At 45.3% G+C, this 26,153-nt stretch overlaps 1 protein-coding gene across 1 annotated transcript in view; it reads left to right on the forward strand.

Moving 5' to 3' along the window:
• Positions 1 to 26,153, forward strand: part of VWA3B (von Willebrand factor A domain containing 3B) — a 249,346-nt gene that overhangs the window by 63,300 nt on the left and 159,893 nt on the right. The window contains exons 7-8 of the mRNA XM_062208881.1: positions 3,040 to 3,165; positions 25,931 to 26,127. Of these exons, the coding sequence (XP_062064865.1) occupies positions 3,040 to 3,165; positions 25,931 to 26,127 (323 nt within the window). The remainder of the gene's footprint in view (positions 1 to 3,039; positions 3,166 to 25,930; positions 26,128 to 26,153) is intronic.

Below are 26,153 nucleotides of genomic sequence, written 5' to 3' on the forward strand. Positions count from 1 at the left end.
GGGAGGCGGTGGCAGAGCCCCTCATGGCCACCTGTGCCTTTTTCAGGGCAGCTAGTCAGAGCAGCAGCTGAGTGGGTACAATCACATCCACTTGAGTTTGCCTGCCTGCTCTGCCACTCATTGCTGATGGACCCGGGATGACTCACTCTGTCTCAGTTGACTCCCCTTTGGAGTTGGGGCAAGAATAGAATTTGCCTGCAGAGCTGTGGTGAGGAAAAATGAGAGAATGTTGGAAAGGTCCATGTGCAATGCCAGGCGTATCACTGCTCTTCATCAAAGAGTTTGGAATCAGCTGTTGGCTTTTGTGATGCCACCATCAGTGTTCTCTGAGCTGACTATATACAGTTTGTAGAATAGAGGGCTTTGGTTGTCATTTTTTTTTTTTTAAAAAATAACCATTTTACTGAAATGGAGCTTTTACTTTATATTTTATTTTTTCAAGAGCAAGAGAGATATAACTGACAGAGATCTTCCATTGCTAGTTCACTCTCAAAATGGCTGTAGTTTCTGGGGCTGGGCCGGGTTGGAACCAGGTACTCAATCCAGGTCTCCCATGTGGGTAGCAGGAACCAAGCTTTGAGCCACCACCCCTGCCACCCAGGGTCTGCCTGGGTAGGAAGCTGGCATTGGGAGCTAGAGTTGGGAATTGAACCCAGGCACTCTGATGAGGGATGCAGGCATCCAAATGGCATTTTAATTGCTAGACTACACACCCGTTGCTGCAATGGAGTTTTTAAAACCAGAGAATACGTCTGCTGAATTCTTGCCTACACAACCATATTAGAAGTGACCTTGGAAGAAAAGATAGAAAGAAGAGAGGGGGAGGGAGAAGAATGGGAAATAGCATTATATTCTTAGGACTGTATCAGGGAACTACATTGAATCTGCTCTCTTTGTATTAATACCATGTTAATATAAGAATTGATGAGAGTTGTGTGGTAGTAATATCAGCATTTACTGTTACCCCTGAGAATCTAATGTACTAATAAATTCCTTTAGCTAGTTAAAAAGGAAATACCCTCCAAATCCCCCCCCCCCCCAAGAAAAAAGCAGCCTCAAAGCAGGTACTGCCCTCAGTCCCCGTGATTCTTCAAGCGGTTGCAGTCTGGTGGCTGGGCCCGAGGAGTCCACTGACAATGCAGCTGTGGTTTCTTCCCAGGGTCCATGCTGGCTTTGTGAGTGCCACAGGCCCTGGCTGAGAGGTGCAGGAGCTCTGCCAGGTGGGGGCTGCCTGGCATCAACATCTGCAGGTCCCACTGTATTTGCCTTTTCTTTTTGCTCCTTTAAAAGAAACTGCTGCTGAGATTTCTGATCAGCAACAGGAAAAAAAAAAAAAAAGATTCCCCCATGCCCTCTAACAAGGGATTTGTGGAACAGCCTGAAAATGAATGGGGAAGGTGTTTTTTTAAATCATAATTTGCAGATTTGGCCAGTTGTCAGCAGCAGGGGACAGGAGCTATGAGCCGGCGCTGCTGGATGCGTCTGGCAGCAGAACAGGTCTCAGTGGAGGTAGCCGGCACTGCCAATCACCACCCCACCCACACCCCACCCTCTGTAGGATGTAGGTTAAAAGCTCCATCTCCCAGTTTCCCTTGCACCAGACAGGGCCACGTGATGAGGCCATGGTTAAGTAATAGAGCTTGCATTTGGGACTCCTGGGAAGGGTGCTTGAAAGAGACTGTCTTGGGGGTGCTCATCTGCCTGTCCAGCATCCCTTCTGCCTCTGGACGCTAACCCTATTTGGCAGCCTGCAAGCCATCTTGAATTGTGAGGCGCCTCTGAGGACAGAAGGATATGCTGGAATGGTGCAGCAGGAAGACAGAGACCGGGCTTTCAAATTCTTGTACTTAAACTTTCTATCTTGAGCTAATTATAGATTCCCCAAATAGTTGTGAGAGACAATCCAGGGGTGCCCAAGCACCCTCTGCCCTGTGTGCCGCACAGTGATGTCTTGGAAAAGATCCCAGCACAGGATCCCTCATGTTGTACTCTCATCATCATCACCACAGCTGTTTCCCTCCTGCCCTTTGCACCCTCCTTAGCCGCAGGAAGCCAATCTGTTAGAGCCTGGCCCTGAATAAAGGCAGAGCATCATCCCAGCCCTGGACTACCTACTGTGGAATGAACTTTTAAAATGATTTTTGTTTGTTTTTAATTTATTTATTTGAGAGAGCGAGCGAGTACCCCCATCTGCTGGTTCTCTCTGCAAATGCCTGCAGTGGCCCTCAGGACTGGGGGCTGAAACTGGGAGTCAGAAACTCAAGCCAGGTCTCCCATCTGTGTGGCAGGAACCCGATTGCTTGAACCATCACTACTGCCTTCCAGAGTGAGCATGAGCAGGAAGCTGGAGTCAGGAGCTAGAAATCAAACCTAGGTGGCATCTTAACTGCTAGGCCAATCGCGCACCCTGGATGAACTTAGAGAGATACAACTATCTCTGTCAATTAAGCAATATTAGCAATATTATTTTCTAAATGCCATACAGCTAAACCTAGTCTTTTACTGAGGTAGCAAAGATTCAGAAAAAGAGGCTGAAGAATCTTTGTTAGGTTAGGGGACAATAAAGACTTGTGAAGGTGGTTTAAAAGGAGCAAGGAGTCTCAGCTAATCAAGAGAGGACAGGGAGGGGATGCCACTTTCATGTGCCTTTCTCAGGGCAGTGACCATGCCTTGATGGGACAATTTTGAATGTTTGAGTGTTAGCTATACTTTATCCTCAAATATTCTCTCTGCTACAGATATTCCCAAGGATATATTGGATTCTTTAAAAAGATTGATTTTTATTTGAAAGGCAAAGTGACAGAGAGAGGGAGAGACAGAGAAACATCTCTGTCTGTTGAAAACCTGGAGCCAGGGACTCCATCCTGGTCTCCCACATGGGTGGCAGGGACCCAAGTACTTAGGCCATCATCTGCTACCTTCCCAGGCATGTTAGTAGGAAGCTGAATTGGAAGCAGGGTAGCTGGAACTTGAACCAATGTCCAATATGGGGTGCAAGCATCCCAATGCAAGCCACCCATGCTGTGTTTTGCTTTCCAGGAGCCGGAGTCAGAGAGGACGTGTTTCTCATTTGGAGGGAGATGGAGGAAGCCTGCAGCACGCTGGCCCAGATCCAGAGGCTGGTGGCCGAGTCTCCCAAGTCCAACATGACCACGTTAGACTGCGGTTGGTACTGTTGTTACCAGTTGGGAATGGGGAGTCGTTTCCATGATCCTAACCAAAGGGTGTGCGTTAAGGCAGGTGTGCGGAGCTGCTGAGAGCTCCTAGAGCTGTTCTGGGTGTGTGTGTGTGTGTGTTCATGTGTGTGTGTGCTGCACATGCATGTGTGGATTGTCAAAGAGGAATGAGAGCTGGGCTGTAGCCAACATGACAAACACAAAATTTTCTGGAACTGTTGCAATAGGGGAAAGAGACCTCAGTAGACGACTGAACTCAATTCTGAATGCAGCAGGGACAGGTGAGGATGTAAGGCCAAGGAATAGGGAGCGGGGGTTTTGGATAGGAAATTTCTAAGAGGAGACATCAGGGGTAAAGGGAGATTTTGGCTAAACCAGCATGACAGGACTCTTGCTGAGGCTGGGCCATGGTGATAGGAGGATGGTGAGTGGGGATGAGAAGCCTAGGGAAGTTTTGCATGATCATGCTGGCTAAACTGACTCAGCAGGATTTTTGCTAAAACTGGGCAATGCAGAGATGTACATAAAAGTCCGAAGGTTGAGGCCTAGTGTGGAAGAGGATGTAGGGGAGCCTGGCTAAAGTTTGGTTAAGGAGAGACTTTGTCGGTACCCCTGAGGTTGGCCTTGGCCTGCAGACTCAATCCCATCCACACTGCCTGCTGCAGGCGGTCACTTGACTCACCTTGCTCAGCTGACAGGAAGGCTGGATGTGTTCTCCCTCGTCCTGACTTAAGGCCATCACGCTTCTTTGAGCAGGATCTGCAGCCTCCCTGCAGAAGAGGGGTCGCAGGCTGGGGAGAGTGTGGAGTGCCTGCCTGGAAGCGATAGGGTGGTAGGGGAAGTGGTTTACATTATTACTATGAAAAAGGAATGACCACGATCCAGTTGCATCTCCCAGTCTCTAGAGCTTTTTGGTGTGACTCGGAAAAGCTCCTTGGAGTTCTGGAGGTCAGAAGTCCGATTTGCTGTCCCTAAATGGTGATGACAGCGATGCTGACAGCCGTCTAGAGAGCACTTGCTATACGTCAGGCTGAGGTCTAGGATTGTGCTGAGCCCATAACTCTATTATCCCTGTTTGACAGGTGAGACACCCGAGGCAGGGAGAGATTAAGTAGTCAGCCTGAAGACATACAGCTGGAAAACGTGGAGGCGGATTTTGAACTCCAGTGCCAAACAGAAGCTTTCCTGACTGCATTGTCAAAAGACATTGGAAGTGAAGCTACATTCATCTTTTTTTTTTTTTTTTTCGGTCAAATTTACTAGTTTTTATTTATTTGGCAGGTAAAATAACAGAGAGAGAGAGAGAGAGAGAGAGAGAGGTATCTTCTATCTGCTGGTTTCCTCCCCCAAATGCTTTCAACAGCCAGACCAAGGCCAGGCTGAAGCCAGAAGCTGGGATATCAATCTTGGCCTCCTTGTAGGTGGCAGGGACTTAAGTACTTGGGTCGTCATCTACTGCCTCCCACATACATTAGCAGAAAGCTGGGTTCAAAACGGAGGTGGGACTCTATCCCAGGCGCTGCAGAATGGGCTGTGGGCATCCCAAGTGGTAGCTTAACCCAGTGCACCACAACACCTTCTCCTACATCCACCTTAGCATTACTTTCCCAGTTACTAATTAGCACTTACGTTATCATAACAAAAAGGAAGCTCCCCCCCTCCCCTTGTTTGAGGTGCTCAGCTCCCACAGGCACAGCACAGAAGTGAGCTCATTACATTGTTATTAGTGGATGGATAATATTGAGAAGTATTTTCCCCCGCATTTTTCTTTTCTTTTCTTTTTTTTTTTTTTTTTTGACAGGCAGAGTGGATAGTGAGAGAGAGAGACAGAGAGAAAGGTCTTCCTTTTACCATTGGTTCACTCTCCAATGGCCGCCGCGGCCGGCGCGCTGCGGCCGGCGCACCACGCTGATCCAAAGGCAGGAGCCAGGTGCTTCTCCTGGTCTCCCATGGGGTGCAGGGCCCAAGCACTTGGGCCATCCTCCACTGCACTCCTGGGCCATAGCAGAGAGCTGGCCTGGAAGAGGGGCAACCGGGACAGAATCTGGCGCCCAGACCGGGACTAGAACCCGGGATGCCGGCGCCACTAGGCTGAGGATTAGCCTGTTGAGCCACGGTGCCCGCCCAGCCCCACATTTTTCTTGACAATCAAAATATTTGTCATAACAAAGGGGATGAGTTTTGGAATAAGAAAGGCCTGGTTATAAATCCCAACTCCATCAGTAGCTTAACCTCTCTCAGTCTTTGTTTATTCTTCTGAAAAATTACTATAATCATCTTGAAAGATTATCGTAATGATTAAATAATGTGTGCTTTGCACCAAGCAGGTGCTTGAGCAATGTCAGCTCACTCTTTCCCTTTCACAGTTAGGGGAGTTTGTGCGCTGATTCTCCTGTGTAAATTCTTGAGCTAGCAAAGGGTTTTCTTCTGGAAGTTACTGTCCAGCATACCTGTAGTGACAATAGTTAACAATAAACACAGAAACCTTACATGTCAGCGACTGTTCTGGGGTCTCCACAAGTATTAACATTGAACCTTACCGCAGCCCCATGAGACAGGTGCCGCTGCTGCTATTACTTCAATTTGAACTAAGCAATTTCCCCAAGGGCACACAGGTAGTAGGTGATGAAACCTGGATTCGAAATCTATTCCATCTATAAAAATGCTGATGTCTGCCTCCCACTGCCAGACATTCTAATTGAAACCTTGTGGGAAGACATTGGGACTTTGGAAAGCTCCCCAGGTGATCCTAATGTGCAAAACGGTTTGGACCAACGCATCCAGGGTGTGGCTCCTCTTGGTACTGCCCAAATTGCAGAGGTGTCTGTTGGAGGCTAAGAGCAAGGAGGCCTGGCTGGCTGCGGATGGAGATGTGGTTAAGTGGAGAAGTGGGCCAGGGACCTGTGTAGAGGCAGGGAGAGGTTTAGGCATGAGTGAGCATTCCCTCTGTGACTTGATACACTCCTGGGGACCAGCCCCCTGAGGTTTCCTAAGAAGGTGCCTACTCTGGCTGGTCTGGAGGAGCCACTCTAGGGACATCTCATTCAGGTGGTCCCCCGTCATCCCAGGAGAGTGAAAATAAAGCAGGGGGGCCCAGGCTAAAGCAAACCTCTATACCAGGCAAAGAGGACAGTGATCCTGCTGCTGCACTGTTTGGGGAGTGCCATGGACTGAATGATGACTTTCCAAACTTCAGACGTTGAAGCCCCAACCCCCATGTGACTATATTTGGGGGCAGGACCTTTAGGAGAGTAATTAGGGTTGAATGAGGTCCTAAAGGTGGTAGGGCCCTGATCAGATATGGCTGGCCTCTATGCATGAGCCAGGCGGGAGGCCTCACCAGAACCCACTGCTGCCGGCACCTACGCCTCGGACCTCCAGCTTCCAAAGCTACAAAAGTACATTCCTGTTAAGTTATCCAGCTTTTGGGATTTTGTTATGGCAGCCCAAGCAGACCATACAGGGAGTTTTCAAATTTGGTGTAGGCTTAACAGGAGGTTTTAGAAGTTATTTGTAAAGGACACAGAAGAGCTATAGGCTTCTGAAATTAGACAATGATATATAATTGTCCCTTTGTTTCAATCTAACACACACCTAAAACACCAAATAACTCCAAGCAGAAAGTTTTTGTTGTTGTTTTTAAGATTTATTTTTAAAAATTTTTAAAAGATTTATTTTATTTATTTGAAAGAGTTATAGAGAGAGGAGGAGACAGAGAGAGAGGTCTTCCTTCTGTTGGTTCACTCCCCAAATGGCCACAATGGCTGGAGCTGCGCCAATTCGAAGCCAGGAGCCAAGAGCTACCTCTGGGTCTCCCACATGAGTGCGAGAGCTCAAGGACTTGGGCCATCTTCTACTGCTATCCCAGGCCATAGCAGAGAGCTGGATCAGAAGAGGAGCAGCAGGGACTAGAACCGGCACCCATATGGGATGCTGGCGCTTCAGGCCAGGGCATTAACCTGCTGTGCTACAGCGCTGACCCCCAGATTTATTTATTTTTTTGAAAATCAGAGTACAGAGGGAGTGGAAAAGAGAGAGAGGTCTTCCATCTGCTGCTTCACTCCCAGATGGCCACAACAGTTGGAGTTGAGCCGATCCACAGCCAGGAGCCAGGAGCTGCTTACGGGTCTCCCACATGGATGCAGAGGCCCAAGCACTTGGGCCATCTTCCACTGCTTTTCCCAGGCCATTATCAGGGAGCTGAACTCAAAGTGGAGCAGCCAGGACATGAAAAGGCTCCCGAGCAGAAAACTTTTTAAAAAATACTTCGAATGTACTATTTTGATTTTTCAAAAAATTGGTTAGGACCTTTCTCCTATAGGAGGAAGTTTTTGTAAACTTGGTTTGGCTCCATTGGCTTTATATAGGGTGTCTGCCCCGCTTGACTTCCTGCCTACATGCCACTGTTATTGAGGCAAAGTCTGTGTCAGTCCAAGACTCTGTGTCTGCTTCCTGGGAAGATAGCAGGGGTTCCCCCAGGTTGGCTTCTCAAAGCCTACAGGCTACAGGAGATATGGTAGCCAGCTGGAGAGAGTAAGGGGGAGATCAGAGACAGGTGGGCTGCTGTTCCACAGGGAGCCTTCAGGTGAATTACACAAAGGCTGCCCTCTTGGGCTGGGCACGATGGTTCAGGGATTAGCAGGTGCATTTAACCCTAGGGCCAGGAGGGCGGTTTCTGTCAGAGGTGACTCAGCCTGATGCCTGGGATGGGAAGATGATAAGACCAGGACTTCTGGTCACTGGTCATTTTGGCCTCTTTTAATTACTGTGAGCAGGACCTAAGTATTCCCGGGGTGAGGGGGCGGGCAGGGGCTAGAACTGACCAAAATATATGAAATGATTTTTTTTAAAAAGACTTTATTTGAAAGGCAAAATGAAAGAGAGAAAGGGAGGAAAAGAGAAAGAGATCTTCCAAATGGTTCATTCTCCAAATGGCTGTAATGGCCAGGGCTGGACCAGGATGAAACCAGGAACCCAGAACTCCACCCAGGTCTCCCATGTGGGTGGCAGGGGCCCCAGCACTTTGGTCGTCTACTCTTGTTTTCCTACGTGCTTTAGCAGGGAAGCTAGAATGGAAGTGGAGCAGCCAGGACTCTAACCAGCACTCCAGTATGGGATGCCGTCATCACAATCAGTAGCTGTGTCACAAGGGCCAGCCCCAAAACAGCGGTTTTTAATACATTGAACACCAAGCGGTGCAGGCCACTGACCCCCAAGATACAAGGCAAAAACAATGCTAGATTTTCCCAGCTTATTGCTTTAAGACAGTTCCAGGCCCTGGTGCACAGAAGAACCCAGGTGGAGCCAAGATGGCTTGTTGAGCTTGAGAGACAGAGCTCTGGAGATAGCGAGGCAGCTAGAATTCCTAGGATAGAGAACCAGAGGGAATTGTACGGAGAGAACTCCTGAAGTCTGCAGAAGGCCCCCCTGGAGTCACTTGATTAATGATCAGCTCAAGCATGTGAAAAAAATGACCTGAGGCTGGGGAAAGAGCCATGAGAAACAATTAGAAGGAAAGAGCTTGGAATTCACACAGCGCCAAGAAAACACCTGTTCTCACCAGCCTGAAAACGTTCTGATTTATAGGGCCCTGGATGAATTACTTGGAAAGCTCTTATCTCAGGGAATGATTAGTCTTAAACTAAGCACAGCTCTGGACACTCCTAAGAAATCATGAAAGCAAGACACGAAAAGAACACGCTATTCCTAGGTAACGAGTACATCTCAGAACAAAGGTCGAGAAAATTTATAAGACTACAGAAACATCTAATTTCCAACGAGGGGAAGTTCATAATGACCGGCACCCAAAGATTACCTGACATGAAAAGAAGCAGGAAAATGCCTGCTGTGGCCCGGGAGGGCAGTGGAGGATGGCCCAAGTGTTTGGGCCCTGCATCTGCATGGGAGACGGGGAAGAAGCTCCTGGCTCCTGGCTTTGGATCGGCACAGCTCCGGCTGTTGAGGCCATTTGGGGAGTGAACCAACAGAAGGAAGACCTCTCTCTCTGTCTCTCCCTCTCTCTGTCTTAACTCTACCTCTCAAATAAATAAATAAATAAAATCTTTTTTAAAAAAAAGCAGAAAAATGTGACTCTCAATAAGAACAAAAACCAATCAAAACTGAGAACGGACACTGACGTTAGAATTGGCAGAACAGCATTCAGAGTTACTATTCCTAGATCCCCTATATTCAAAACGTTAAGACGAACAGGGAAGATGTTTTTAAAAGACCTATCTTGAACTTTTAGAGAAGAAAACTTTCAGAGAAGAAAAATATCTTATAGATGAAAAACCATCTGAATGGATTTATGGGAGAAAGGATTAGTGAACTGGGTGGGAGACAGCCATAGAAGCCATCCAACATGAGCCACGTGTTTTAGAAAGAATAAACAATAGAAACAAAGAGATATGAGAGTGTCAGCTGTGGAGCAATTTCAGGTGACCACAGATACATACAGACAATTCCTGAGGTAAGAAATGAGAAGGGGAGGAGGTTAGGGAGCAGAATAATGTTTGAAGAAATAAATGTTCGGGCCAGCGTTGTGGCGCAGCAGGTCAAGCTGCTGCCTGTGACACCAGCATTCCCTATGAGTTATGGTTTGAGTCCCGGCTGCTCCACTTCTGGTCCAGCTCCCTGCTAATGCACCTGGGAAAGCAGCAGCAGATGGCCCTGCGATGTGGAAGGCACACATGCAGTTCCAGGCTCCTGGCCCAGGCCTGACCATTGTGGCCATCTAGGAGAGTGAAGGATGGATAGCTCTCTCTCTCCTGTTCTCTTTCTGTAACTCTGCCTTTCAAGTAGAGAGTCTTAAAAGAAGAAGAAAGCAATGTTAAAAAGTTTCCAAATCTGATGAAAACTCCAAGCCCAGAGATCTAAAATGTTCAATGAATGCTGAGCACAAGACAATAAGGAAAGCTACACCAAATATATCTAAATTGATTTGCTTAAAACCAATAATACATAGGAAATCTTAAAAGTAACCAGAGAAAAACTTCCATGTATGAAAGAACAAAGATAAGGATGACAGCAGATTTCTCATTCAAATAGAAAGGCAGTGGAGCACCATTTTTCTTATCTTTCAGTACCCTAAGCCTAAATCCTAGCATTCTATATTCAGAAAAAAAAATTTAAGGCAGAATGGACATTTTGAGATATACAAAAGCTGAAAAGAATTGCTCATTAACACATCTGAGAGTACTTCAAGAAGTTTGTGGGAAAATAGAATTAAAGAGAAATTTATTTTGGTGCAAAAAAATGTTTAAGTTCATGCATAACTTTTCTATAAATAAGCATTTCCGTGAACTTTTCGAAGACCTCTAGCATTACACCTGAAGGGATACAATATTACTTAAAGTCAGACCATGATAATTGAAGATGCGTGCTATAAACCTAAAGTAACCACTAAAATCACAAAACAGGAGATAAATCGAATTAAAACCCTCCACAAGCTGTCAGCAAAAGCACAGGGAAAGAATGAAGAACAATGGAAGGCAAATAGCAAGAGGGTAAACGCAAACCTAATCATACCATGTCAAAACTCACTAGTCTGGGTGGGCGTATGGCACAGCAGATTAGATGCAGCTTGTGATGGCCCATGTCTTATCAGAGTGCTTGGGTCTTCAGAGCCTGTTGTACTTCTGATTCCAGCTTCCTGATAACACACACCCTGGGAAGCAGGAGGTGGCGGCTTGAATGCTTGGCTCCCTGCTACCCACAAGGAAGACCCAGATGCAGTGCCCGGCTCTTGGCCTCAGCCTGGTCCGACCCTGGCTGTTGCAGGCATTTGAGGAATGAACCAGAGGATGGAAGATCTATCTCTCTGCCTTTCAAATAAAATGAAAATAAATTTTAAACATTAAAAAATTTTAATTAAAAAAATACCATCAGTTAGTACATCTTAAAGGTGTTGTGTGTTAACTATACCTTAAGGCAGCTGTTGATGGGAGAGAAGGATCTGGGATGTTTAGAGCCATCTGTGCTAGTGCGTGCTGAAGATACTTGGTGCATATGGGATAGAGGCATGACTCAAACAAGGAGGTGCTTCTCTCAGAACATGTTCATTTGTTGAATGTTAGAAAAACTTTATCCCCCTTTTTTTTAAATGATGATTCAGCTAAAGACTTTTCAGGAACTGCTCATGTGGAATAACCTTCACAGTCATTTTGTGACTCACTAGACATAATTAGCCTAATCGTGTGGAGTCATGCTTTAATCACGAACAGAGACAGACCCAGAGATTGCCATCTGAGACTCCAGATTTGACTGATACTTGGCTGCTTGAAAATATCAAACTCAATGTCAAAAGATGAGGAAGTGGCTAGAGGCTCATTCGCACTCTGCAGGCACTTCCAGCCAGTGGCTCTGCAGGAGTCTGGGGCACATGTTTTTTGAACAAATGGAGAGAGGGGTAATGTTCATTTTTCTTGGCGTTGTATTAAATAAACAGCAAGATTTCCCCATAGCCCTGAGTGGTGGTGATTCATGCAGACATGGTGTTAGAAAGATATTAAACCTGGCTCTGCCCACTCCTGCTGTGTAGCCCTAAACAAGATGTGTATTAACTGTGCCTTAGTTTCTTTATTTGCAAAATGTTGGTGATAATGATAATACCTGTGCTGCAGGGCTGTTGTAAAAATTAAATAAGAAAAATATCTGTATAACAGAACAATGTTAGCACATAATTAGAATGTAATGCTATCTTAAGAAAAAAAAAACCCTTATTCTTTTTTTTTTTAAGATTTATTTATTTATTTGAAAGTCAGTTACACACAGAGAGAGGAGAGGCAGAGAGAGAGAGAGAGAGAGAGAGAGAGAAGTCCATCCAATGGTTCACTACCCAGTTGGCCGCAACAGCAGGAGCTTAGCCGATCTGAAGCCAGGAGCCAGGAGCTTCTTCTGGGTCTCCTGTGGGGGTGCAGGAGCCCAAGGACTTGGGCCATCTTCTACTTCTTTCCCAGGCCATAGCAGAGAGCTGGACTGGAAGTGGAACAGCCGAGTCTCAAACCGGTGCCCATATGGGATGCCGGCGCTTCAGGCCACAGCGCCAGCCCCAACCCCTTATTCTTTCATTTGCTGAGGGCTTAGCTTATGTGGTGCTATGCTAGATGGTAGGCATAGTGGTGAATAAAACACACAGAACGGGTCCTTGCAAAGCAGGACCTATAAGCACCTTTTCTTCCCCATTGAAGGTGTACAGTCAGATGAACATGAAAGAATAATTATAACTGGGGTATTATGATAAAGGTCAAGTGGGAGAGCCTGAGCTGTTCCCTAGGGTGAAGAGAGCTTCCTTGAGGACATGCCTTTGTAGCTGGTGTCTGAGGGGGTGAGGAGGTAAGCTAACAATGTGAAGGGATGGGTGTGGGGGAGGAGAGTGTGCCAGGCAGATGAGTAGCATATGCAAAGGCCCTGGGACAGGAAGGAGCATGACACTTGAGAAGAACTAGAAAGTTAAGTGTGACTGAAGCTCACAGTTCACTAATGAGTCTGGGTAGGTAGGCAAGGACTGGCTCTAGAAAGCAATGGTAGAGATTTGGGCCCTGAATTTCATACCAGTGGTCAGCCATTTAGAGGATTTGAAGACTGGATTTGCATTTACCAAAAATCACTTTGACCACAAAGGGGAAAACAATTTGGAGATGAAGAAGCAAACATGAATGAGGGGAGAGAGTAAGACATTAGTACAGATGACGGGTAGTGGCATCTTGGGCTAGGCTGTTAGCATAAGAAGGAGCTAAGTAGACAGATAGGAGGCAAAGCTGAGTTGTTGAATTTGCAAGGCTTGAGGGTGAGGGAGATACGGGTGTCAAAAGTAAGATCCTAGAAAGATCTGGTGCCAGCCATCAAGCGGAGAAAATGCTGGGGGAGAACCAGGTTTTTGGGGAAGGATGATGAACTTGTTGGACCTGTTTATCCTGGAACATCCATGAGAGATCCACTAGAGGAGTACAGGAGGCAACTGATGATACAGGTCTGGGATTCAGATAGCCGTGAGGAACACACTGTTGGGGTGAGGTGAACGTTGTTTGGCATAAGGATAAATATGGACACATCAAGTGGGGACACTGAGTTTCTAAATCTTTGACCCCACATTCTCTGGATTCTGATACCCAGAGAGGGATGTATCATCAGAATTTTCTGTGCCTCACCAATGGTAGATCCCCAGCTAGTACACCAGAAGACTATGTTACCAACATGGTGACTTATGGTTTGAGATCAGGACAAACCAGATTTACAGAGAACTTGACTGTGTTTACCTTCTCAAGATGTCTTCCCCTTTAGCTCAAATGGGACTGTGGAGTAAGATCTGAGCAGAGCAAGCTGGTTTTATTATGCAGCTAGAAACAAATGCCACAGTAGTCAAGGTGTTCACACATCAGCAAGGGAAAAGATAAAATATTATTTCTTACCAGTTTATTCCAGTTTCTCCAGCATGCCTCAATAACATTAAGGCTCTCTTTACATCGAATAAAGATTTATTTATTTATTTGTAAGTCAGAGTTACAAAGAGAGAGAATGAGAGGCAGAGAGAGAGAGAGAGAGAGAGAGAGAGAGAGAGTCTTCCATCCACTGGTCCACTCCCTAGATGGCCACAATGGCTGGAGCTGGGCTGATCTGAAGCCAGGAGCCAGGAGCTTCCTCTGGGTCTCCCATACAGGTGCAGGAGCCGAGGACTTGGACCATCTTCCACTGCTTTCTCAGGCCACAGCAGAGAGCTTGAACAGAAGTGGAGCAGCTGGGACTCAAACCGGTGGCCATATGGGATGCTGGCACCACAGGTGGTGGCTTTACCCACTATGCCACAGCGCCAGCCCCGTCAAATATATATTGACATGGTTGATTAATAAGCAGCAAGTGAAAGTGCTAGAAAGGGCCAAGACTGTATTGACTCAAGCATGCATTTTCTCATGGATAGTGGGCTCCGTATTTTCCAGACAAAAATCACACAGAGTAAAGCACCTGCATTGGAGTAGCAAATAATGCTTCCACAACTCAGAATTATGGTTCAAAAACTTCTCTGAAAGTGTGGGAGAAGAATTGTTCAATCAGAATTATTTTCTAGGCCGGCGCCGTGGCTTAACAGGCTAATCCTCCGCCTTGCGGTGCCGGCACACCGGGTTCTAGTCCCGGTCAGGGTGCCGGATTCTATCCCGGTTGCCCCTCTTCCAGGCCAGCTCTCTGCTATGGCCCGGGAAGGCAGTGGAGGATGGCCCAAGTGCTTGGGCCCTGCACCCGCATGGGAGACCAGGAGAAGCACGTGGCTCCTGGCTTCGGATCAGCGCAATGCGCTGGCCGCAGCGGCCATTGGAGGGTGAACCAACGGCAAAAAGGAAGACCTTTCTCTCTGTCTCTCTCTCTCACTATCCACTCTGCCTGTCAAAAAAAAAAAAAAAAAAAAGAATTATTTTCTAGATATGCATTTAATTTAGGATAGATTTTGAAAAGCAATACAACGTATGATGAAATGTTGAAGTTGAAACCAAGTTGTTAAAAGCAATTATAGGATGAGCATTTGGCATAGCAGTTAAGCTTCTGCTTGAGATCCATGCACCTCATGTCAGAGTGCCTGGGCTTTGCTGTCTTTTCCAGCTTCCTGCCAGTGCACACCCTGGGGCAGCAGGTGATGGCTCGAGTTGGTGGGTCCCTGTTATGTGGGAGACCCAGATTGAGTTCCCAGCTTCTGGCTTTGGCCTAGCTTAGCCCTGGTTGTTGCAGATATTTGGGGAGTGAACCAGCGAATGGAAGATCTCTCAGCCTATCCTGTGTGTGTGCATGTGTGTCTGCTTTTCAAATAAAGTTTTTAATTAAAATGATTGTAGAAAAGCACAACAAATCCATTAAGTAATTATACGCAGTATATTTGTACCCTTTAATTAGGAAAAGACTAAAATTTCATAGGTCATAATGGCCAAGTTAAGGCCCCATAAAAACTCTCTTCCCCCATAGAAGCAATGCAGACATTGTCAGAATCAACTTTTTTAGAACCCTGGAAATTAACCAAAAGTATGCAGCAATATGGGGAGTGTTTACTGAAGAAAAATGACTGAATCTCAATGAGAAAAGTGAGTGGGTGGCATTTTAACTTGGCCCACTCACATTTCGCCTCTCCAGCTCTTCACTAACCTTGCAAACCAGTAGCCTGCAGTCACAGTGGAGAGCCTAGCAGTTATTGGAGGGGCCGGGAAGGGGCTGAAGTTCCTTCAAAGCCCTATTCTTAGAGGATTCTCATAATGCAGCTTGTTTGCTGGTTGTTGGGAAGACTCCACCTGCAAGGCCATCTTTATTTGACCTGACTCCAAGTCTGCCTGTGTGGAAAGAGTTTCCCTGGGGATAATTGTCAAAAACAATAAGTAGTTGACTAACTTTGTGGCTGTCAGAGGTTGTGGAAAACAGCCAGGACAAACCATAGGGTAACTGCAAAGCTGTTCCCACTTAATGACTTTTCTTGACTAGTTTTGCTGGCTCTAATCTCCTATATAAGGCTTAACAGTAGCAAGAGCAGATTTCCTTGTCTTGTTCTTGATATCGTGGAAAGAACTTTGTCTTTCACCGTAAGAATAATGTTACCTATAGGTATTTTTAAAAATATCTTTTATTTATTTATTTGAGAGGTAGAGTTACAGACAGTGAGAGGGAGAGACAGAGAGAAAGGTCTTCTGTCCGCTGGCTCACTCCCCAAATGGCTGCAATGGCCGGAGCTGTGCCAATGTGAAGCCAGGAGCCAGGAGCTTCTTACGGGTCTCCCACATGGGTACAGGGTCCCAAGGGCTTGGGCCTTCCTCTACTGCTTTCCCAGGCCATAGCAGAGAGCTGAATGGGAAGAGGAGCAGCCAGGACTAGAACCTGACATCCATATGGTATGCCGGTGTGGCAGGCGGAGGATTAACCTACTGTACCACAGCACCGGCTCCACCTATAGGCATTTAAAAAAAAAATTATTTGAGAGGCAGAGAGAGTTAAAGATGGATAGATAGAGCACTCCCATCTACTGGTTCCAACCGCAAATCCCTGCAAAGAAGAGGTCTGGGCCAGGCCAGAGCTGGGAGCTAGGAACTCAGTCCAGGTCCCCCGTGTGGGTGGCAAAGACCTATCTACTTGAGCCTGCCGCCCCTAGAGTCTGCATTGGCAGGGAGCTGGAACTGGGAGCTAGAGCAGAGAATCAAACCCAGGCACTCTGATATAGGGCATGGACATCTTAACCCGCATCTTCATCTCTAGGCTAAGCACCTGCCCCACAGATACCTTTTAACAGGTAAAGGAGGTTCTTTTGTATTCCCAGTTTGTGAGTATTTTCATCATGATTGGCTGCTGAATTTTGTCAAGTGATTTTTCTGCATCCATTGAGATGATTATGTCTTGTCTGTCCTTCATTTTATTAATATAGTATATGACACTGATTTTCGTATGTTGAACCAACCTTGCAGTCATAAGATAAACTTCACTTGATCAAGTTGTTTATAATTCTTTCTATATGTTGCTGGATTAAGTTTGCTAATATTTGTGGAGTGTTTTTGCATATACATATGAAAACTGTAGTTTCTTTTTATTATAGTGTCTTTGGAATTGATTTTAGGGTAACATTGATTTCACAGATTGAGTTGCAATGTGTTTCCTCCTCCTAAGAGTCTGAATAATTGTTAATTCTTCAAATATTTGAAAGGACTCACTAGTAAAGTCATCTTGTTAGGCTTCTCTCTTTGTGCCAAGTTTTTTTTTTTTTTTTGTATGTGTGTGTGTTTTATTTGTTTATCATTATTAACTCAACCTCTTATAACAGATATATGCGGGATTTCTATTTCTTTCTAAATTCATTTTGGCCATTTGTGTCTTTCCATGAATTTGTTCATTTCAGCCAGGTTATCTTATTTGTGGACATAATGCCCTCTTACATTCCTCATTTTAGTAATATTAGTCTTTCTTTCTCTCTTTTTCCTTAGCTAATCAAGCTAAGAATTGATCAGTTTTGTTGTTCTTTTAAAAGAACCAGTATTTGGTATATTTGATTTTCTCCATGACTTTTCTATTCTCTATTTCATTAATAGTTTCTATAATCTTTATTATTCCCTTCCTTTTGCTTATTTTCGATTTGATCTTCTAACTTCTTAAGACATAAGATTAAGTTGTTGGTTTGAGATCTTTTTAAAGCAATATTTATAGCTGTAAGTTTCCTTCTAAACACTGCTTTAGCTGCATTTCATGTTGAAATATTTCTTTTTCTTTGCCTTAAAGTATCTCCTAATTTCCCATTTGATATATTTCAACCATCAGTTTTTTTGGAGTATGTTAATATCCACTTTTAATTTCAATTAAAATATTAGGAATAAGTTTATCAAAACAAGTGCCATATATACATTTCAATGATACAGAATATCATTGAAAGAAATTAGTAAGACCCAAATAAATGTGAAGACATTCATGTTTGTGAATACCCAATGTTGTTAAGATGTGTGTACCTCCCAAATTGATGTATAGATTCGGCACAGTCCCCACACAATTGCAGCAGACTTTGTCAGAAAATTGACAAGCTCTTCCCAGCCATTACAAGGATTTCTTCCAATACTCTTCCTGCTTTTCTCTCTCTTTTCCCCCTCCCTCCCTCCCTCTTATCCTTCTGGGATTCCATTGTGCACCTGCAGGCTGCTGCTGCTGTTCTGCAGGTCTCTGCAGCTCCGTTCCTTTTTCTTCGTTCTTTATTCATCTTCTGCGTGCACTGGGTAATCTCTACTGATCTAAGAACTCACTGGTTCACTCTTCTGCTTGCAGTAATCTAGTGTTGAACCCTTCTAGTGAGTTCGTAATCTCGATGTTTGCACTTCTCAACTCCAGAGTTTATAGTTGATTATTTAAAAATAGTAATCATTTTCTTATTTTATTGATATTCTCTGTTTGGTGAGACATGATTTTTATACCTTCTTTAGCTCTTTAAACATAGTTTCCTTTAGTTACCTGAAATGTTAAAATAATTTATTTAGGGGCAATTATTTTGTCTAGTCCGTAAGATGCTAGCTGGGGTTCTCACATGCCACATCAGAGGGTCTGTGTTAGGTTCCTGGCAGTGGCTCCTGACTCCAGGTTCCTGTTCATGTCGATCTTACCAGGCAGCAGTGATGTCTCAAGTGACTGGGTTGCTGCCATCCACATAGGAGACTTGAAGTGAGTTCCTGGCTCCCAGATTCAGTCCCCGCCAAGGGGCAATTGTGAGCCTTTGGGGGTGAACCACTGGATGGGAGTGCTTGCTTTCTCTCTTTCTCTCCCTGTCTCTCTTCCTCACAAATAAAATTTAAATATTTTTTAACAGAAAAAAGTAATGAGCTATCTAATGCCTTTGTCTCATAAGGTCAGCATTGAACTTCCTGAGAAACTGTTCCTACAGTTTGCCTTTCTACTAAAAGCCATATTTTCTTGTTTCTTTGCATATCTCAAAGTTTGCTGACAAATGGACAGTTTTAAATAATAAAATGTGGCAACTCTGGAAATTAGATTCTCCCACCTGTCCAGGGTTTATTGTGGCTTCTCCTTGTTATTGTTGGTTTGGTGACTTTCAAATTCTATAAAAATCTGTATTTTTGCCATTGTAGTCATGGAGGTTTCTGCTCATTTAGCTTAGGAGTCAGCTACTAGTTAAACAGACACATCCTTAAATGCTTTGGGCTACTCTTTGCTGAGGGCTCTGGGTTTGTATTGGACCCAGCTTTCAGGACTATAGGAGTTTACAACTCTGCCTCAGCCTTCATTTCCTGCGTGTGCACAGCCCAAACAAGAACGTAGTCTTTTTCTGAGTATACACAGCCCTGGCATATATACCACCCTGTACATGTGCATGGCCTTGTCATGACATTGTCCAGTACCAGTGGACATCTAATTCCCCAGCTTTTTCTCTTAAGCCCGGTGCAGAAAATTTTGAAATGCATGCTTTTTTTTTTTTTTTGCAATACACATTTTTATAAACTTTTTGAAGACCCCTTGTGTTTGCATGAATTTCAAAAAGAAAAATTGCACTGAAATAAACATCTTTTCATTCCATTTGCCATGGACTTTCAGAAGTACCCTACTACAACTGCCCGGAGAACTGCTGCCCTCTTAGGCCACACTGTCACCACCTGTCCCTTGGGGCTCAGATCAAATTGGACTCCTCACCTTCAGAGAAGCCGGGGCTTTGCAGCTGTCGTCTGCTGAGCTCAGGCGACTGAAACCTCACTCTTCCCACCAGCAGGCGGGACCTGGGTTTCTTTTCCTGCCAGCTGCTTCCTTTCTGCCTCCCTTCCCAGCTCGCCTCAATTCTGTGTCCCTCCTTCCTTTTCACCTAATTCACGCCAGCCTTTTTGGTACTAATTCCCACTGGTGGAGAAGAGTTTGTTCAGTGTCTTAGTGATAACAGGGGTGTTAGACAGTGTGTCCCAATTGGTGGTCTATAAAGCTCAAGCCCTTGGGAGTGTTCTCTGTGTTCTGAGGCTAACTAACTTCAAGTTATTTGGAATCCTGTGTGTGCTGAGCCTGCCTGCCCATTCCGAGAATAAAGGCATAGAGAAGTCCTGTGATAGGGGAACACCAAGAGGCCGTTTATTGTCAAGCTTTCTGAGTGTTTGCCTAAGGAACTCTCAAAGTAGCAGCCACTGAAGTGTAATGGAACCAGTGTTGTGGAACCCACTGGGGCAAACAGCAGGCTTGATGCTCTCTGAGGCTGGTTCCAGATCCAGAGCTGTAGTTGAATCACTCACTGACAGTGGAGGAGGCTGGGGTGGCATAGGGGTGGGCGAGGTTTGGGAGTGATCAATTCCTGATGGGTGGAGTTGCTGTAGAAGGCCCTCAAACCTGAGGCTGCCTGGCCAGTGCATAGCAAGCCAATCACTGTCCCTGGAGTTGTGGAAGAAGGAAGGTATTTATTGCAAAGCGCAGAGCATGGAGCTGAGCCTGGCAGCTATCACTTAATTCCCAGGCTCTCCAGGGAATTAAGCTGGCGGCGGGGGGGGGGGGGGGGGCTTTTTTTCTGCCAAGGGACATTTGGAGATTTATAACATCATTCCCTGGCCATATAAAATTATCAACTTAAAAATGAGCCTGCTACACAGATGGATTGAATCCCAAGTCCTGCCTGCCTGCGGTTGCATTGGCAGGGCCAGCAAATGTTTTCTCAGGCCACTCGTTCCCCACCCCTGGACCGGGGGTGAATGTTCTTATAGATCGAGGCTGGCGTTGGGAGGTGTGTGCTCAGCCTGCATACAGCCCCCTCTTTGTTCTGCAGTGCTCGCGACCCTCCTCAGGTCAGGGATACTGTGTGCTCTTCTGGGAATTTCGGCAAAGTGAGCTTCAGTCAGGTGGTGCGTACTTATGGCTCGTGCCCAGGGTTCCTGGAAAACCCCTCAAGATGACTAAACAGCAAGATGTTATCTACTGGGGAGATCAATGACCTTCTGAGTCTTGCGAGCAAGGACTCTATGAGGATGGCCGTGTCATTCCCTCCGTTGAGTGAGTTAACTTCAGTAAGAGGTTGCTTTGTAGTCATAAAAGCAGAACAAGGAAACTCTACGGAAGAAAGGCTGGGAGCTTGTGGGAGACTAGGACTTGATGGTATCTAGCATCTGCAGCCGGGGCTGTGTGTCAGAGCCCCTGGGAGGCTGAACCTTGAGAGTTGGTGGATGAAGGACAGGTGGAGGGAGTGGCTCTGCTGAACCATGCCAACTGTTACCATTTGGTTTATGGCCCTGGCTATGGCAGTTTTTGTAAAAGAGAGTTGGCTAGTAGGTCTTACTCTTTGAAAAAAATGTGCTGAGATTGGTTAGTAGGCCAGAGAGGACTTGGCAAGTTAATTCTGTGCCATGGATGTACCCTGCTGTTTGCCTCCATTACCAACAGAAAATCTTTAGCCATCTGTCAGGTGAAGTAGAAAAGCCTTGTAATCAACATTAGCTGTGAACTCACACCTCCTTAATAAATGAAGGCTCTGTAGGTGAGAATTCCTGTAACACTTTTAATTAAGATGACTGCAGGGGAATGGAAAGGACCCCATAGTGAGTGATGCTAACGAATGGATAGGGCCCTTCCCCCGCCCCTCCTGGGGGAAACCAGGCTCAGCCACTAATTGGTGTAATTAGCACAGACAGTGAAAAGATTTCCCCCTTTCCCCTACTTTCTTCAGCTCCAAGCACCTGGGCTCTTTGTTTTTTTGATTGCTTGGCTGCCCTTCCCTGCCTTCTGTAAGTTCAAGTTGCTTTGGGGGTTCCATTGAAACCCCTTTCTTAAGATGCTAATTGGGAGCTTGAATCCTGCCCTCAGGGGCTGCACTGCCTAGTCCTAGGGGATGCCAGGAGTCCAAAGTTAGCTCCTGGCTCTTTAAAACCTTTGCTAAGATAGGCTGAGATGCGCTTTTAGGCAACTGTTTCACGCTAAGCTTGAATTTGTACTTCATAAGGGCCTTTCGTCTTTATGAAAGAAGGCAACTGGAAAAAAGAGTAGGGGGAAGTGATTGCTATGGAAATAATTATGTGAAAAATTTTACTTCCTAGTATACCTATTGGTCAGTAAAAAGAAAAGAAAATGTCTCCATAGGTAGAACTAAAGAGAGGACAAAGAGTCAGAATACAATTAACAACAATTGGAGAAAAATAGTTACAGCAAAGGAGTGATGTCCCTGACAAAAGGGGCCTTGTCCTCTTAGCTGCTTCCTGTGATTCCTGAGAGCTTGGGAGAACCTCAGGGAAGGCTCTGGATTGAGCCCCTGACAAGAGTGGGACAGCTGCACCCCATATCAGAGGGGGTTTGAATACTAGCTCCAAGTCCGATCCACTTTCCTGCTAACGTGCACCCTGGTGTTGTAGGCAGGCATACAGGATAAAATTGATCAGGTTTGTGAGCTGGAAGACCACCGTGTGACCTCGTGCCCCTACCTGATCACAGCCAATCAGACTAATTAACCACTCCCCTTTGGAAGTAGATTAAAGGCCTGAAACACGGTGGGCCCAGCCTTTTTTTTTTTTTTTGCCCTTTGCCCTTCTCCTCCCTAGCTGCCCTGGCCACCCTCCCTATGCTTTCTGGCCTGCATGCTCCTCCGTGCGGCTGGCTCCTGGTGCTTGGTATGAATCCAGATTTTTCTTTGTCTTTTAGATAGGGCCCTCACTCTCCTATGTATTTCTTCCACTGAATAAAAGCTTAAGAATTTATCACGCTGCCTTGTTTATTTGTGCCTGTATTCAGAATTCTTCTCTGAATTCGTGACAAGAACCCATAAAGTTTATTAATATCTCAAACTTATTAATAAGCACCTGGTAACATAATTGGCACCCCAGATGAGACTTTTAAGGGGATATGTTACTGATATTATTTATTTATTTATTTAAGGCTGCAGGCAATGGCTCAAGCCCTTGGGTCTCTCCCACCACATGGAAACCTAGATTGGATTCCAGGCTCCTTGCTTCAGCCTGGTCCATCCTGGACTGTTGAGGGCATTTGGGGAGAAAACCAGTGGATTGAAGAGCTCACATACACACCCTCAAAAGAGTGTGCATTTGGCACAGCAGTTAAAAGACTTTGTGGTTCGTGTGAAAACCAGGTGTTGGCATTCAGCATGGGGCTTTTGATGCCTAGATGTTTTCAAGTTCCAAAGCCAATAGAAACGTGCCAGGGGATTCCAATTCAATCCCGTCAAGGTGATATGTACCAATGCCATCTTACCTGTTAAAGTGATCAGTTTAAGTTCATAATTGATCAAAAAGATAGGATTAAGTGTCAAAGGGATTACATAAATAAGACAAGTGTCCGAAAATAATTGATATAATTAAAAAGGAGAGAATGATCCTACATGGGAAGCAGGATACACAGCAGACTCATAGAATGGCAAATGCCCTAAACAGCACTCTGGCCTCAGAATCAGCCCTTAAGGCATTTGGATCTGGCTAAAAAGCCCATGAGAGTTTTGCAGACATGGAAAGCCAAGACACTGTGGCAAAAAAAAAAAAAAAAAAACAACAACAACAACAACAACAAACAAACCTAAATGGAAGATCTCTGTAAGTGAGATCCCAGCAGAAAGAATGGGCCATCAAAGAAGGCAATACCTTTCTCTGAAGGGAGGAAAGAACTTCCACTTTGAATATGGCCTACTCCAAATAATATCGGAGTTGTGAACTCAAGAGCTTCCATAGCCTTGGCAACTCATGACAAGAGCCTGGAATGATTACTGACATCATAAATAAGAGTGTCAGTTGTTAATCAACAACGGGAGTCACTGTGCACCTGCTCCCCATGTAGGGCCCCTGTCCTTAATGTGTTGTACTATGCGAATTAACGGTAAAACTACTACTCAAACAGTAAAAAAAAAGTTCCAAAGCCAGAGCAAGATTCTCAGAAAAGTTCCAACTCTAGTAGGTTTCAGAATACATTCCTCCAAAGATGTCCTATTAAATTTCTAGAACATGGTTCACATGAAATGTTAATGGGTATATCTTTTACATGTGATCAAGAAATAATTGGCCCTTATGTGTTTTTATTTCATCAAATCCTATTCCAATTATGTCTCTCTTTCAATGTAGTGATGGGTAAGTCTGGATAATATTTTTGTTTCCCGGATAGTGTTACTTGTTAATTAAAGGTGTAATTTCCCTGCATCTGTGTCTGGTAGAAGCATAACTGATGAGATTATGAAGTGATAACTACAGAAGCTCACTGCACCTTATGCCAGTTGCTAAGCTTGGCTCATGGTACAGTCATCTAGGGAGCTCTGGGAAATTAGTGTTTGGGTCACAGTCTCAAACTATTTAAGACAGAGTGTAATGGATGGGGCCCAGGCATCAGTATTCTTTTTTTGAAAAACTTATTTGAGAATAAGAAAACTAAAGAAAGACCAGCGTCTGCTTGCTAGTTCACTGTCCAAATGCCCACAGTGGCTTGGGCTTGGCCAGCTCAAAACCAGGAGCCAAGAACTCAATCTAGGTCTCTCATGTGGATGGCAGTTACTTGAGCCATCATGGGTGCCTCTAAGAGCACCCATTAGCAGGAAGCTAGAATCAGGAACAGAGCCAGAACTCAAACCTAGGCACTCTGATACACAATGAGGGTGTCTTTACTGTTAGGATAAATGCCAGCCACACATCAGTATTCTTTAAAGCTCCTGAGAGCCCCTGATCTCAGTAGAAATAAGTAATCTTTATGGTCCTGGTAGACCTCATTTGTGATAAAAAGCATTATAAAAATTATCTGTCTACCCAGCACTCCCTTCTAGTCCTCCTGGTGCTTGGCTGGTCCCCATGGAACTAAAAGCACAGGGTCCTTTCAGCCTTCCTTCTAGTGATGTGCAGCTCTCGAATAACAAAGCTCCGATCTGTTGCACGTGCCAGTTTTCAGACTCAGTCAGTTCCTCCACTATGGCAACGGTGGGTCACCCCACCGAAGTACTGTTTATCACTGGGCATGGAGTCAGAAGGAAAGGTGCATAGTCAGCTCCGGACACCACTGTCTCCTTTCCGGCTTCACATTTATTCACCTGTTCCTCAGAGTGTATGCAGGGTCTTCAAAGAGTTTATGGAAAATTAGGAAAAAATGACACACGGATTTCCAAAGCTTTTGGCACCAAAATACACTCATATTTAATTCAATTTGCCGTGAACTTTGTGAAGCCCTCTTATACTCCCCTGCATGTTATGATACGCTGTCATATCCTGTTTAGGTAACATTGCACCACCTTCCAGTTAGAGTAGGTAAGCTCTGGAAAACACCAAGGAAGAGGCGGGGCTTTTGGTGGCGTGTTCAAGCCACAGCTTCCGATGTCTGCCTTCCACATCAGAGTGCCTACATTCATGTCCTGGCTCCACTCCCAGTTCCAGCTTCCTGCTAATGCACACCCTGAATGGCAGCAGGTGATGGCTCAAGTACTTAGATCCCTGCCACCCACATGGGAGACCTGGATTGAGTTCCCAGCTGTTGTAGGCATTCAGGGAATGAAGCAGTGGATGGAAGATCTCTGTCTCTCTGCCTCTCAAATAAATGAGTAATAAAAACCCAAGGGAATGTGCCTAAAGCTAGAAATGTTTGAGTAAACAGTGTTTTGGGTTATATTTCAACTGTGGGCCTAAGGTGAGTTGTTCTAGCTGTAGCTTTGGGCACAGGAGCTGATGTATGAGGTTTCTAAGACAGTAGAAGTGAGAGCCAGGCTCACAATCAGCATAAATAGAGAAGGTGACAAGGGAGTTTCCTGGAGGGCAGCTTGCCAGCCTTGAGGGGTGATTGAGCCTCAGCACAGGCTCCATGCCTCTGCTTCTCTTTCTCCCTAATTGCAATGCACGTTCACTCAACTTTTCTCACTGTTTGGCTGTAGTAAGCCCCAGGCAGGCCAAACAGATGCTCCCTTCCATCTGCAGGTGAAGATGTCTTCCGGAGTGATTTGCCCAAGTTTAAGCAATTTGCCTGAGCTAGTAGGTGATAGAGTCAGAACTTGAACCCAAAACTGCTGATCCCAAGTTGAATGTTCTCACAACACACACTTGGCCTGTCAGTCAACTCCACCTAGTCATGAGGCCAGTCACTTTAAGTAGAGGAGGGAGTGGGATGAAAAGAAACAGATTCCTGCTTTCCAGTCTTGTGAACTAATTTATTGCTGATCCTGCTTTGGAAAATATGTTTCCTGAAATGAAACATCGTCTTTGTGGCCTAACAAAGAATGTGTTCCAGCTCTGTAAATATTAAGTTGGAGGTTGAATTAAAATGGTGTATGCAATATAATCTCGAACTGATATAAATGGCTGATGAACTGTGCTTCCAAACAGAGTCTGGAGCAACATCCGCTGGGAATGCATCAAATCCAGAGGACACATGGGACTCCAAGAAGTGGCTACAGAAATATGGCTTGAAATCTCAGAAGCTGTCATTTTATGATGTGCTTGCTAACTGCTCCTTTCGCCACGCTGATGGAGTTGTTGACATAAAAGCCAAACCAGAAAATGAGTCTGTGCAGACCAGTGCGGTAGGTGGGGGCTGTGGCCTTCCCTT

Source organism: Lepus europaeus, chromosome 13 (genome assembly GCF_033115175.1).
Source record: "Lepus europaeus isolate LE1 chromosome 13, mLepTim1.pri, whole genome shotgun sequence".
In the NCBI taxonomy this organism is placed as follows: Eukaryota; Metazoa; Chordata; class Mammalia; order Lagomorpha; family Leporidae; genus Lepus; species Lepus europaeus.